The 15517-nt window shown below is 32.0% G+C and overlaps 1 protein-coding gene across 2 annotated transcripts in view; it reads left to right on the top strand.

Moving 5' to 3' along the window:
* Positions 1–15517, top strand: part of LOC148603901 (uncharacterized) — a 31179-nt gene that overhangs the window by 3473 nt on the left and 12189 nt on the right. Inside the window, exons 1-9 of one of the 2 annotated variants that reach the window (XM_088551520.1) lie at positions 1262–1352; positions 3544–3662; positions 8485–8563; positions 9309–9496; positions 10215–10315; positions 11886–11960; positions 12941–13008; positions 13644–13730; positions 14388–14502. In XM_088551520.1, coding sequence (XP_088407646.1) covers positions 3546–3662; positions 8485–8563; positions 9309–9496; positions 10215–10315; positions 11886–11960; positions 12941–13008; positions 13644–13730; positions 14388–14502 — 830 coding nt within the window. In that variant the 5' untranslated portion in view covers positions 1262–1352; positions 3544–3545. Of the gene's footprint in view, positions 1–1261; positions 1353–3543; positions 3663–8484; positions 8564–9308; positions 9497–10214; positions 10316–11885; positions 11961–12940; positions 13009–13643; positions 13731–14387; positions 14503–15517 lie in introns of those variants that run through there. The other variant, XM_088551519.1, reaches the window with a different exon arrangement.

Below are 15517 nucleotides of genomic sequence, written 5' to 3'. Positions count from 1 at the left end.
TTACAGGACTGCAACACTAAAATAAGGGGAATGGACATATCTCTTTTTTTTTGGTGGGGGGGGGTTCTCACATAAGCATGTAGATAAGAATATAGTTCAATTGTTTTATTTTTTTCTTTTTTATATAAAAGACAGAATCAGTTTTGAAACATGAATGGGCTAAAAATTGTTCTGTCAGAATCTATGCAATTTAAAAGTACTTTTGGAAATTTAAATACAGGCGCAGAGTAAATGTTTTAGGAAGTCTTGCATATTCCCATTTACCAATGATTGGTTGTGATGTCACCCATAGCACATTAGTTTCAGTTAGTTCTGTCTCCCATAGACAAAGCCTATAATTACCTGTATATTCAGGATGCAGTGTTCTCCCTAAGATTCAGTCTTTGAAATTGGGACCAATGCTGGAAAAATGTAGACGGGCTTGCAGAAATTTTGCTTCAAAGCCAGTGTATCCTACATGTATATTAAATTCTTTTCAGATTAAGGGTAGGGGCTTGTTGACTGAAATTAAGATGGCTATGACTGAAGATTTACAGATAGCATTCTGGTAACCCCTGATATTCAATATAAGCATCTTGCATCTAAGAACTATAGCATCACATTTGTATTAGACCCTATCAGAAGTTCTTTTTGGATAGCATCCTGATAAAATGATAGCATCAGGGCAATGTGATTCAAAACTTTCATACATGTATATGTTTGTATTATACAATGTACATGTATTATACATGTACATGTAGTTGAATTCCAAAACCTTGAGAGAAGATGCTGATTATAACTGACTTAAGATTTTATGATGTATCAGCCCGATACTGTATGTTACAAGCACTTTAATGTGCACAAAGGTCATAAGACATACTACAACTTTATATGTTTTGAAGTAAAAAGTTACAAGACATTTTAGACAGGTTTCACAAAGAACAAGGATAGTATTTGTTAATGTTGTAGTAAGTGTTGTTATTGAGGGAAAAAAACTTGGTTTGCCATTGTTTTCGACATAATTTCTGTAAATGATTAAAACAAAATGTTTTCAAGGTGCATGTTAAAAATAGTATATGTCTTTTGAAATTGATATACTAGTATGATTTTTTTTTAGGTTGAATGATCTTTTTAGGATTCATTTAAAAACTTTATTTCAATCCTAAACTTGTTGATGTTCTTATGAAGTGTATAATCCAGGAAGTAAATTAGCCTTTTAAAATTAAAACAGTGCTGGTAAATTGTACAAGTTTGTGTACTTCCCCTTTGTTACTTCCCATCTGACTGTACAGGAATGAGATTATTTTGTACATTAAGTGGATGGAACTTACTGAGATTTTATTACATTTAAATTCACTTGCATGTGTGTTACGGTAATTTTCTTATTTGAAGCATAAAATTTAAATCCTATCAAAGCTTTTAGTATTTTCAATTTTATGACATAATAAACATATACAGTTTTTAATGATAATGTTGTCACTTGTTTACCTGTCAACAAGACTTACTGTATTTTATTGTCAACTATATTTCTAGGAATTTCTGTTCAATCTGTTCCGATATTTTGACTTAAGCTGTTGTTATTGCAGAGATCTCTTATTGTAGTAGTTCTTTCATTCTTGTAATAGTGTTTTAAATAAAATCTATAGTATTTCCGTCTGTACTTTCTTTTATGGTTCAAATGATGTGTACATTCAGTGTACATATTTTTTTTTAATTTTTCTTTCATCAGATCTAAATTCTATTCAGTTTATACTTCACTGAGTCAAATAATTACCCAAGATCATAGAGTTAGAAAATACTTTAAAATCTCTCACATGTATTTACTGGAAAAATCCTCCATGTAAAAGTAGTTCTTAAAAGAACAGAATCAAATCTCGTGTACTGATAAATATGTAAAAGGTCACACTTGAAATGTGTTGTAAATAGATTCAAATATTGGCATGCTGCCTTTTGATGTCTTTAACTGGGGTTTAATAAAAAATTCTCAGTTTTTTTCTTTACGAAAATATTTACAGGTTATGAAGCTGTCCAGTGTGGACTAAATGCATGCACTAAAGAAACATTTACATGTACTTTATTGGCTTCAATTAACTTGTTCTTTTAAAATAGAAATTATTAATGTCTTTCATAGACAATATTAATTTTGACAAATTACCAAAATATTTGTTTTAGATCATATCTGTACAGGGGGAATTGCATGGGCATGTGGTCAGAAACTTTACTTATGGTTTGTCAGACTTACAATGACATATGTTGGACTGAAATTATTCCAAAAGGATTTTTTTTACTAATATTTTGTCATTGATGAAGTTTCAATGGTGATTTAGACATTAGACATCATCTACATGCATTTATTTGCACAAATATATAAAAAGTTATGGCTTAACAAATTATAAACCAAAAAATGTACATGTATTATAAACAATAAAGCATATAATTACGTACATACATTGTACATGTACATGTACAAAAATGTACATTTTATATGTCAGACTAATGAAATGTTCAATAGAATTAAGTTGGTCTATGAGTAATTTCTCAATTTTCATTTTGTCAATTCAGGTAGAAGGATAAACAGATCCAATGTTAAATGTAAACATCAGAATATTGGCCTAAAATCCTTAAAAATCACTTCAACTTGTAAAATGCTCTTGAAGATAGTGTCCTCGTGTACCGGGGTAAAATGTACTGAACATGAATACTCATGCTTTCAAAGTTCTATGTGATCAGTGGAACCAAAGGCTCTTACATACACAAAGTTTCAGTGACAATGGAACTGGAAATACCAGTTAAGAGCAGTTGGTGAATTGTTATTTCTGTAATCTAGGCTTGTAGAAGTTAATTGTTTATCTGTAATCAAATGCCTATTCTGCTAGCTTCCAGGGAATCATTTACCAACAATATCGGTTCAGTATCATACATGTAGTACTATAAATTACATTTACATGTATGTACATGTATAGTTTAGAATGGCTGTGTATTTGATGATCTAGTTATACACTAAAATTATGCAACAATGCAGTATGTACATGTATAAATGAGTGTTTAATCAGGATTTTGGTTTCAATTCAAATAAAGGTTTAAGTTCTGAAAAACACATTTATTATGTAGCAAATGCAAGTAAAGACAAAAGCATTGTTTTGATAGATCATTTTTTTTTTTTTTTGCCCTTGCAAACACAGTTGGTCTGATGAAGTAACATTGTCTGTCTGTTCATTCATATATCTGTAAGCATAACTCCTACTAAGCAGTTTAATGAATCAATATGTAAAGGTTTTGGATAAAATCTACACTAGGTGTGTCAAGAAAGACATAGTTAGATACTTAATAAGGGAGGTAATTCAACCTAAGGGTTAACATTTTCTGATTCATAATCAAAGTGAATAGATTTTTCAAGTATAATCAGCCTGCTCACAATACATGCAGTATTTTTAGGGTTGAATTTAAAAGTTAAGTAAGTCTTGTTTTTCTCACACTATTTACATTAAACTATAATAGAAAAATCATTTCAATCTTTGAAGTTAGCATTGTTTCTTTTTAACACTGAAAATTCTTCTGTTGTAGTAATGACACCAGAAGATCTTGGCCAGTTAAAGATGTTGATGGAAAAGTTACAGTCTCGGAGTTCTCAGTATCGTAACTGGGCAGAAACCATCAAGGCTGTACGCTTAGCTATAACTAATGTAAGTACACATCTACTCCAATATTGATTTCTAAAATCTTTGGTTTAAAGGTGAATGCTCATATTAGTGAGGGTTCAAAGTCTTTAATCCTATCTTTATTCCCTTAGGAAAATGGGATATATTAAAGTGATCATGCTGTCCATATGTTGGTTCATTTGTGTGCCCTCAGAACCCATCTGCAACTCCTCTTGAACTTGAATTAAATTCATTCTTTATGAAACCTTCACAAGTATTTTATTTATCATATGCACCATTATGTGTTTTTTATTTTGTTTTGTTTTCTATCTGAATAACTTATTAGAAGGTTTAAAGGGATAGACCACCTTTGCATTAAGTTGGACTCTTATGATAAATCATACCCACATAATCAAAAATAAATAACCTTTAATGCAAAATGTGCTTTTATAAAATGCTCAAGGTTATGCAAAGTTCGAAATCTTTGAAATATAAGTGGATAGCCATCTTGCAGAACTTTTCTATCTGTAGGAAGATCATAGCCAAATTTTATTGATTTTTACTGATAGCTTCCGATTGGCTCGTGATATCGCTAAGTCCGTTTGGTACTGATACAAATACTGCAAATAATATGTAAACAAAGAATATTCCGTAAATATTTCTACGATCATGTTTATCTAATCACCTAAACATGATGACTGGTCAAGCTTACGATTGCACTAATGATAAAAGAGAAATGTTCTTAATTTTTTTTTTTTGCCAGCAACACAAACATTCTTTGGAAGTAGTCATAAGATTTTCCCTACAAATACTAGTCATCTGGCTGCAAATCCTGTTGTTTGTCAATCATGTCTGACATTTGCTTTTACATGTTGTTCCTCAATTTCTTCTATTTAATTTGGGTTGAAATTATAGGGGAAAAGTCCCAAATTGGCGATTTCTTTGGACATCATAATCAATTACCTATTTACTTTCACTTTACAAATGGACTTCGTGACGTCACAGTTCAACTGGTCATGGTGGCGCACATAAGTGCGGGAAATTCAAATTTCCTATTTATAAATCTCGATTTATTAATTAAGAAAAGGAAATTAATTTGTTTCAATTTAATTTTCATGAATATTTAACCGATTAGTTTCAATATTTATGACTTGCACAATAACATGGTCTTCTCCTTTAAGCTTCCGGATACAACTTAACTAGTTTAGACTTAGTCATTTGTCAATCAAGTGATGCCTTTTTCCTGTACACAGCTCCTCTGAAACAGTTATATGGATTTTGATGAAACTTTCACAAACCCTGTATCACATGCTTCCATTGTAATCCTCCTATTTTGTTTTTCCATCTGAATGATTTTTGGTATATTATGGCTCCTTGGGACAGGAGAAAAGGTATTGAACACTTAGAGAGCTTGAGTTGCAGTACTTCAGAAATAGGGAAGTTTTCCATTTTTAACTACATGTATAAGTAAAAAACACTAGTAATTTCCATGAATCTTAGGTAAATTTATTTTACATTTTTGAATTAAGTGACTTAATTAATAAAGAATGGGGTGATTTTCTTGTTAGTCTATTATATCTAATCACTACTTTCTGTATCATGCAATTAGATCAATGCATATTGTGGGGACATGTTCTCTTGGGCACATTCTAATTGAGCAATGCTTTTAACCTTTATTAGTCTATCATAAATATTCACTTTATTTCAAGTATAAAGACAAACTTATAGGGGACAGGCATAGTATACACTGATTGTACAGCTCTTCGTTTGAAAATGATATGTTTTGCTTGATGTGTAAGTCCTAGATAGATCATTTCTGTTGATCACTGCATTTGTGAACTAATGTCATAGACTAGTAAGAGTGTCTTACTTTTATATGTCAGCTGTTTTGTACATTAAAATTTTAATACATGTACAGAGTACATGTAATCTACATTTATTACAAAAAATATGAATAGACTTATTTGTTGATATCATCTATAGGAGTGATCTGTTAGATTCTGTCTTCTCAATCTTTGTATAGGAATGATCTGTTAGATTCTGTCTTCTCAATCTTTGTATAGGAGTGATCTGTTAGATTCTGTCTTCTCAATCTTTGTATAGGAGTGATCTGTTAGATTCTGTCTTCCCAATCTTTGTATAGGAGTGATCTGTTAGATTCTGTCTTCTCAATCTATGTATAGGAGTGATCTGTTAGATTCTGTCTTCCCAATCTTTGTATAGGAGTGATCTGTTAGATTCTGTCTTCTCAATCTTTGTATTGGAGTGGTCTGATCTGTTAGATTCTGTCTTCTCAATCTATGTATAGGAGTGATCTGTTAGATTCTGTCTTCTCAGTCTTTGTATAGGAGTGATCTGTTAGATTCTGTCTTCTCAATCTTTGTATAGGATTGGTCTGTTAGATTCTGTCTTCTCAATCTTTGTATAGGAGTGATCTGTCAGATTCTGTCTTCCCAATCTTTGTATAGGAGTGATCTGTCAGATTCTGTCTTCCCAATCTTTGTATAGGATTGGTCTGTTAGATTCTGTCTTCTCAATCTTTGTATAGGAGTGGTCTGATCTGTTAGATTCTGTCTTCTCAATCTATGTATAGGAGTGATCTGTTAGATTCTGTCTTCCCAATCTTTGTATAGGAGTGATCTGTTAGATTCTGTCTTCCCAGTCTTTGTATAGGAGTGATCTGTTAGATTCTGTCTTCCCAGTCTTTGTATAGGATTGGTCTGTTAGATTCTGTCTTCTCAATCTTTGTATAGGAGTGGTCTGTTCGATTCTGTCTTCTCAATCTTTGTATAGGAGTGATCTGTTCGATTCTGTCTTCCCAATCTTTGTATAGGAGTGATCTGTTAGATTCTGTCTTCTCAATCTTTGTATTGGAGTGGTCTAATCTGTTAGATTCTGTCTTCTCAATCTTTGTATAGGAGTGATCTGTTAGATTCTGTCTTCCCAATCTTTGTATAGGAGTGATCTGTTAGATTCTGTCTTCTCAATCTTTGTATAGGAGTGATCTGTTAGATTCTGTCTTCTCAGTCTTTGTATAGGATTGGTCTGTTAGATTCTGTCTTCTCAATCTTTGTATAGGAGTGATCTGTTAGATTCGGTCTTCTCAATCTTTGTATAGGAGTGATCTGTTAGATTCTGTCTTCTCAATCTTTGTATAGGAGTGGTCTGTTAGATTCTGTCTTCTCAATCTTTGTATAGGAGTGATCTGTTAGATTCTGTCTTCTCAATCTTTGAAAAATGATACACATCTTAAGCATTAGAAGTGATTCAGAGGAGAAGAATTATTACAATGAAGCAATGACATGAAATTGCTGAGTTGTTTATCTACTATGCTTTTTTTGCAGTATTTAATTTATTAAAATTTTTGTAATACTTTTTTTCCAATATGAATATTCAATTTGTACATTTATTCATTACATGTTGTTACAGTAGTTCTGAAATAATAAAACAGAAATTAGGAAATACAGGCTGGTAGCCCAGATCTTATTTTTGTTTTTTTTTATTTTTTATATATTCAACTAAATTTTACCAAAAAGTTTGGTAGCCCAGCTCAAAATCTAGTAGCCATCAGCTATTGGACGACTGCTGATTTTTATTTCTTAACAATTCTAAACATTTTTATGGGACTTGCAGTTGTTGGACATGAGAACAACATTGAATTAAGTCCTTAAATTTCATACTTGTAGCTCAAAGCTTCTTGTAACATGCTAAAGCTTTAGACCAAATGCTGATGGATATTAAAACAAACTCCAACCTAATCTAGTATCTGTTATAAATTGAATGTTGTGTGTTAGTAGAGTGTTCCATTGAATAGATCATGTCACAACAGTGTCAAATTTCAATTATGTGTAAGAGAATCGTTTCTCAACGAATTACCACTGAATACAAGGAAGGTAACATGGCTGTTTTTGTGCCTGGTAAAATTAAGAAGAAAATTAAGATTGATTTATTTGCCAATAAGTTCCTGTGTTAATCCAAATTCAATAGACGATAATGGAACCACAATTCATTGGAATAGTGTAATTGTCACTTAATTGAATATTGTATGGTGACCAGGCTCAGTCACTGGATTACTAGCTATGGACTTCATTAAAATTTGACCAGTCAAGTTAACTGTGGAAGACAATGTTCATTTTAGTGAGAAGTTTTAATTCATTATAAAGATATTTTATGCAATTAATCCACAGCATGTATTAAGCTTCCAGCTGGAAGAAGGAATTTAAATGAATGAATAATTTGGTTAAAAAAATAACAGGAAGGAATGTCAAACAGTGAGAACATACTATAAACTTGGTAAAGGACATGGCGTGTCATGAATTAAAGGTTGTTCATGGAACATGGCTGTATTGGGCTTTTATTAATTCCTTAGGGTCTACTGACATTTCACTGTTACATAAAGTCATAATTATAAATGTCATAATGGGCCTCACGTTTATTGCGATGTTAAAGATATCAATATTGTGAAAGTAGTTGTGTCGTAAACATTGAAAATTATTGAATTAAAATTCATTACAATGAATATACCATTTATGAATAAATGAAGATTATATAGGATAGTTTCTTTGTATAAACCATTGTACTAACACATGTGTCTGGTTTAATGTTACATGTTTCCTAAGTTCCTTTTCTGATATGGACATTCCATCATTATCCACATCCACATTTTTAGAACTTTGTTTTACAAATAATTAATATCATTACTCATTAGTCCTTAATTAGTGTTTACATTTTACTAGACATGATTATTCATGAATAGTAAATCAAATGGTGTTTATTTTGTCAGTATGTTCATCTAGTAAAAAAAATGACTTTGTTTCCATCAATGATTTTTCACATACGATGTAGAACTTTCTTCTATGTTTTACAGGATAAACGAAGTCAGTCAGATGCATTGGAAAGGTCAAGGATTTTATCTTGTGTAGACAAGCTACAAAAGGCAATCAAAGGTAAGTATAATTTGTACAGTGTACAATATACTTCACCATAAGTGATGTACTGTTATATACGTCATTGTTAGTGGTGTCTAGTGTATAATGTACACAGACATACAGTGTACAGTTATATACATGTATGTTACTGTTAGTGGTGTACAGTATATGATTTATGCAGACATACAATGTACAGTTATATATGTCACTGTTAGTGGTGTATAGTGTATAATGTACACTGACATACAATGTACAGTTGTATATGTCACAGTTAGTGGTATACAGTTTGTAATGTACAAATCTATACAATGTACAATTATATACGTTACCTTTAGTGATGTACAGTGTATAATGTACAGTTATCACTGTTAATGGTGTACAGTGTATGATGTACACAGACATACCATATACAGTTATACCTAACTGTTGTGATCTACAGTCTACAATGTACACCACAAACATAGACTGTGGTTAAGTATGCTTTTATTGAATGAATAATTGAACTACTAGAAAAATATTGGAAAATTGACCATAAAACAAAATAAAATGACACCTAGGTTTCAATGATTTATAAATATTAAGTTCATATCTATTAGAATGAATTATTGATGTCTTTATTGAAACATTGAGTCTAAAATCAGGTTCAGCCTCAAATTTATTTTTTTTTCCATTTTTCTGAACATGTATTTGTACAAATAAACTATACAATTAACAATGTATTATCCATGTATATATGTTAATGTGCACTGTGTCTTTTAATTAGTTGAGAACCAACAAACCCTTCTGGAGAAGTTAGAATCAATATCCCGTCAGCTTAACCTAGCCTTCAGTCCACCAGCACTGCCAGAAAAACCAGCATGCATTAGTTGTGAAATGTTTATTGTAGAAATCACCATGGATACCAAGGGAATTGTCAAGGATGTCAGAGTCTGTCACCATGGAGAATCAGTGGTTAGTAATCTGTTGCCATGGCAATAAATGACATGTTAATATTGATGCATGTACATGTATAAATATTAACATAAAACTATTAAAGATTTAATTTCTTGAAAGTTGTTCTTGGTTTGGTTTTTAGTTTTACTTTCTTTCATACTACAGGTTGTTGTGCTTTTCACAAATCTTTATCATGTGACTTACATAATTGTTTTGGCATGAAAATGAATAATTATTATATACAGCAAGATTAAGAAATAAAATGATAGTAAATTACAAAACATATTATACCACCACTCAACAAGTGGATAATACAGTGTAATCACCTTGACCAATTTTCATCCATCTGTCTGAACTTCCTCACAATTGTGTAGATTTCAAATGAATGGGTTAATTTCAAATTTGGTGTATGGCTTTATATAGAGCATTTGTTGTAAGCTATGTTCGATGCAGTCCTATATCAAGTACCTATATAAGTGGATATATGCTTAGGAAGATGATATGTGCGACTTCATGTTTTGCCTATGTGGGGGAAACTATTTCGTTGTACCTATGTATAATGTTGTTTTGGGGCCAGCAGCAGCCTGTCTAGTGATGTGTAGGTTTCCTTGTTATTCACTGGAGACCCATGTGTCCTTGAGCTGACATTTTTTATCCCAGTGGGATTTTGTCTTTTTGACATATTCCCCTTATCCATTCTCTTAAATTTAACTGTTCGAAACTGTTTATGTTTCAGAGTTGTGAAGAGCTGACAGAAGTTCTCATTAAAGAAGATTATGAAGAGTTCTCTGGTCACCTACAGGGTTTTCTCTCCATTTACAAAATACCAGGAGACAAGTAAGAACTAGTCTTAACAAGCATGAGTCCATGTTCACTAACAAAATATCCTTTCAACCAGAGAATTGGTTAAAGCTGGTGAAGTTCCATTTTTTGGGTTCTTGATTTTTCAGGATCATAATACCTTATGTCATTGGTTCATCAGAGGAATTTCTGTACTATTTATGAACACTGCACAAAATAGTAGTTCATATGTAATTCCTTTTATACTAATCAACATCTCTTTAAAATCATAAATATGTTTCAGGCAATTATTCAGCTTTGTGATATTCAATTATTACTGCAAATAAAACTGTGATCTAGTGTTCAAATTAATTAAAGATTTTAGGGATTTAAGTTCTGTTTTGGCTTTGAAAGATGTTAAGTAAAAACATTGCATAAAGGAAATTAAGCTTTTGCAGAATGTGTCAAGAAACAATAAATGTGTTAAGCATGTTTCATGTAACATTATTAGTCAAATTCTACTTCATTTCATCAATATTTTATGATTAATAAACAGAAAGTGAAGAGCAGTAATTTTTGCCAAGTAAAATCGGAAGGAACAATTAAATTTATAAGAAGTGTCTATATTTTAAATTTTAAAATCTTAAGTACGTATGTCTTGGAAATTATTTTTTTCAGATGAAGTTGGTTTTATATTTAAATAAATCTACAGGAAAGGAAAAAATAGACTGTTGAAAAAATTGGAATGTAATTGAAATTGATTTTGGGCTGGTTTAAAAAATTGTGAATAAGGTGAAATGAAACAAAATTTGTAAATGTGTGTGAAGTAGGAAACTATTTAATTATTGATCTACATATTATTTCATAAAGCATTTTCAGGGAAAAAAGGCAATTCTAAATTATATGGCTAATGCAAATTTATTGCTACAGTTTTATTTTAAATCATGAAAATTTGATGAGGCAAGTCAAGTTTGAAATCTCATCTACAACAGCTGAAACAGACTCTGGGAAATTACCTATTACATGTTAAATGTTCTAAAATTTACCATTGCAGACATTTAGTGTAGTTTTTGGGAGTCCTTAGCTTTAAATTAATGTTTTTCCCATTATGTACAGTGGCGGGAACCAAAAGTCTATGACTTTCGGTTTGATATTTTTGGAATTTTTTCAACTATTTTAACATTAATTGTAATAAATTGTGAACTTGTCTTTTAATGTTAAATTTCTGACCCCCATTTTCATGTATATAGCATGGCAAGTTCCTGGAGGTTCCACACTCCTTGCGGAGTCTACTCCCGTACCAGAAGATGATGATCTTTGAAATTGACTGTGTATGCTTTTATTTTCACAAGGATCTATCACCTCCAGTGCTAACAGCACTAATCTATCAAATCAGAGATTGGTATACACAACAAAGATTGTTATGCATGACAATTAAAGATTTCAATACACCGTTTATTGACTTGCTTGAATGATATTGAACTTTGTTCACCTTCAATGTCCAAATGTAATATATTGACCTCATTAAAAACCACAATTGAAAAGTATAATATTGGTCAACTTATCCAAGAGAAGCTGTAATGTTTGTGAATGATAAATTCTCTATTTAGGCTATTTTTTTTTACAGAAAGCAAAAATCAAAAGCTTATTTAGCCTTACAGTCACTGGAGACAGATTTGAATGATTTGGCCCAGTTACAAAGGTAAGAATGTAACTTTGCTTGTATTTCTTTGTTCTCTTTGTTAGTGTGGGTCAAACTTTTGAGTAATTTGCTATGGTCTATGGCAATGTGATTTGAGAACAAAGTGTTTGTCTATATCTATGTGCAGAATGCTCAACTGAGAAACAAGAAAAGTATTCTACAATCTCATTCAATGTGCAAGTACAGGAATGAGGAAACTTTGTTCAAAATCCTACTTCATCTGAATATCAATGATGTTTGTTTGTTTGTTGGGGTATAATGTCCGAGCAGCAATATTTCAGCTATATTCAGACGATGAACATGAAATTGATGATAAAAGGAACATGAAATGATGAAATGAAAAAGGGATAGGACACAAGGACAATGGGGTCGAGAAATTTTGATTGCCACTGAAAATAGGGAGAGGTGGGTAGGGTCGGGCAATTTAGCCTCCTGTTGCGGAGCCCTATGGTTCCTACTCCGGGAGAATACCACAGTAGGGTTCTTTAACATGCAAGGAACGTGGCATCTTTCCCTACACAGTGCACCACTATGGTTTGCTGTCAGGTTTTCCGTATTATAACCTGACAACCCCAGCATGTAACACGCCAGGGGTACCCCATTCCACCACCTGGGGCACACATCCCAGTTGCTCCGTGGGCAGAGCGCCCTAGCCCCCGGCTAGGGTTCTGAGCACTATTTAGTCGCCTTTTACGACAAGCTTAGCGCTGCTGCAGGCCTATTCTTTTCACACCCGTACCTGCACGGGGCTGAATATCAATGAAATAATGTGTTCATTTTATTAAACAGTTTGCAAATTTTGAAAATTTCTTGTAGTTTTAGTGTGAACATTTCACTTTCATACTAAAAGGGACTACAGGCTAGTCATCAATCATGATTTCTGAAATAGGAAGAAATATGTGTAGTATGTTTTATTCACTTACTGTTTAATAGTAAACAATTAAAGAATTTAAGATGTTTTTTTTATTTTTTGTTTTCAGTTCCATTAAAGGTGTTTCTAATTGCATCCACAAGTCTCCGTTGGGTATACTTCTGCCAAGGAAGGGAGGTAATTAAAAATGAAATGTGACGTTTGTCTAAGTTATTGTAACTAATGTCATTTGCATAGAACGTTTCTGTACCATAAAACCTCATGCCTTATTCAATATTTTTGTACAAGTAGAGGATTTAGTGATTGTTTTCGCATGCAATCAACTAGAAAAGAATACAGTATCACCTTAATCGCACAAAATACAAAACACTTGTTCTAAAAATTAGACAGAAGGTGATTCATGCATGTCAAAAATCCACTGATCTCAGTTTTTCTTCTTGTTCAGAAACATATTCTGATCACCTAACCATGCCTAGTTTTTATTTCTTTTGAGATAAACATATAGATTGTACATGAAATTGGACTTTGCAAGAGTTATCGTTCTTGATTTGGTTTCATTTGGTTTTTAGTGAGAGATGAATGTATGATATTCTAAAAAGTGCAGATCTGAGTGCAGAAATAATTATTGTTTTGTGAAAGTATAGCATATGTAGACTGAAAAGGCATCATTTGTTCGGTGGGTTTTTCTTCACCATGAATCACTTTGCCATTGGCAATGTCCGAAATGTATGTGGACTGTTACTTAATGCCAATGAATATACTTCTTATTTCAATATCAGCATTAGTTTCATCATCACTATCAATTTTTTCAGGTTATCCAATGAAACTGATCTACTTTGTGTCACCTTATGACCTTTTAGACAAGAGAAGTAACTCTCCTCATCCGATGACAGTTGAGGGTAAGATAAGTATTTAGTCTTGTCCTTTTTTACTTTTGCTCTTCATTATTTATTTGTTGATTGATTATTTGATAAGGAAAATACATTGTAATGTAACAGCCTTTGGGATGGCATATTGTGAGTGGTTACCCCCAGAGATGATTTTCTTGGCTTTATTCTGTTTTATCAAGTCCAGATTTTACCATTACAGCTCTTTTTCTTTTTGCATATTTAATACTGATTTGCCAAATTACCACTTTTTTCAGTTGACTTCTTAGTATTATGTCTGAAGCCAATGCAGTCTCTTTAAAGAAAATGTGGACAGACTTATTTCATTCAATTTATATGTGTCCTAGTAAATTCATGATAGGATATTTGCTACAAACCCATAAATTAAATTTAAAAAAAAAATGAAACAAAGGAAACTCAATGGAAAAGTGCTTCTATCATAGTATGGGTTTTATTCTTCAGAATTCACTCCTTCTACCTGATGACTTGTAGTTGGGTACTGTATTTTTGAATACTTACTTGCAAAAAAGTAGAAAATGTTTTTTTTGTACATATATTATTTGGGTGTTTTTTTTGCATTTACTTTAGTGAGTGTGTTTTATATAATGTTAGAAGGAGACATCTTATTCTAATTCTTTGTTAATTTCCTTTTTGTCTTATCCTTTACAGCCATTACTGAGCATGAGTTAGGTCAAAGTGTGACAGTGTGTATCCAGCAAAGTCCCTCCCAGAACAGGTTACAGACCATGCCGCTCATGAGTGTTGTCAATCCTGACGGTAAAAGGTAAAATCTCTTCCAGCTTGGAAATATTTAAACGTGTAAATTCTATATATATTCTGACCATTTACACTTAAAGATACAAGTTTAGTAAACAACTTTGAAACTATGAAATTGCTTGACTTGTCCTATAATTTTTTTTTATTTGATGTGTACTTCTGATTGTTTTGCAAGACCTATGGACTTCTTATACTGGACTTCACAGAAAGGTAGATTTTTATATTTTCATAAGACAATTTATCAGCTTCAAACTACTTGATTAAAAAGTCACTGTAATACAATTTCTGATTTATTAAGAATCAAGGATGCTCAGGGTTACTATTTCAAATCCTGATTTTACTTTTCCGAAGGTAAACTTTCTTCCCAATTTGCCATTTACAGGCTTTCAAGTGGGCCCTTATTTTCCTAAGTTCCGTATTTTCCTTATTAATTCCTTAAAATCCATATGAAAAAGACTGAAATATTTAGCTCACCAGGCCAACGGCCGAGTGACCTATTGCCATCACTTGTCATCATTAACAATTTTTCAAAACTCTTTTCCTCGACATGACTTTGAATTTGAACCATACTTTATATGAATGTTCATTTGGGTATCCTGCATGGAACTGATTTGTCAAAAAACATGGCAGCCATTACTAAAAATAGAACATAGGGGTCAGACAGTAGTTTTTTGCCAATATCTCCAAAATTGTTGGGTTTAGCCAAATTCTGACATGATTAAAGTGTTCAGCATGATGAGATCTATTTGTGGTCAAATTTTCATTTTTATCTGATAAGCCATGTTGGAGTTATTGCCCTTTTTCGACTTTTTCACTTATTTTTAATGTTATTTTTTTCAAAAATCTTCTCTGATACTTCTTGACAAATTGGAATCAAATATAGGAAGAATGTTCCTTTGGGTATCATGCATAGAACTTATGTGGAGATTTTTTATTTGTCAAAAAACATGACAGCCATTATTAAAAAATAGAACATGGGGGTCAGACAGTAGTTTTTTGCATATATCTCCAAAACCATAAGG

The sequence above is a fragment of the Perna viridis genome, chromosome 11, assembly GCF_037379345.1.
Source record: "Perna viridis isolate PV_CMFRI_1.1 ecotype Kerala chromosome 11, ASM3737934v1, whole genome shotgun sequence".
In the NCBI taxonomy this organism is placed as follows: domain Eukaryota; kingdom Metazoa; phylum Mollusca; class Bivalvia; order Mytilida; family Mytilidae; genus Perna; species Perna viridis.
The sequence above is the reverse complement of the archived record's forward strand: the minus strand, read 5'-3'. Positions and strand labels throughout refer to the sequence as shown.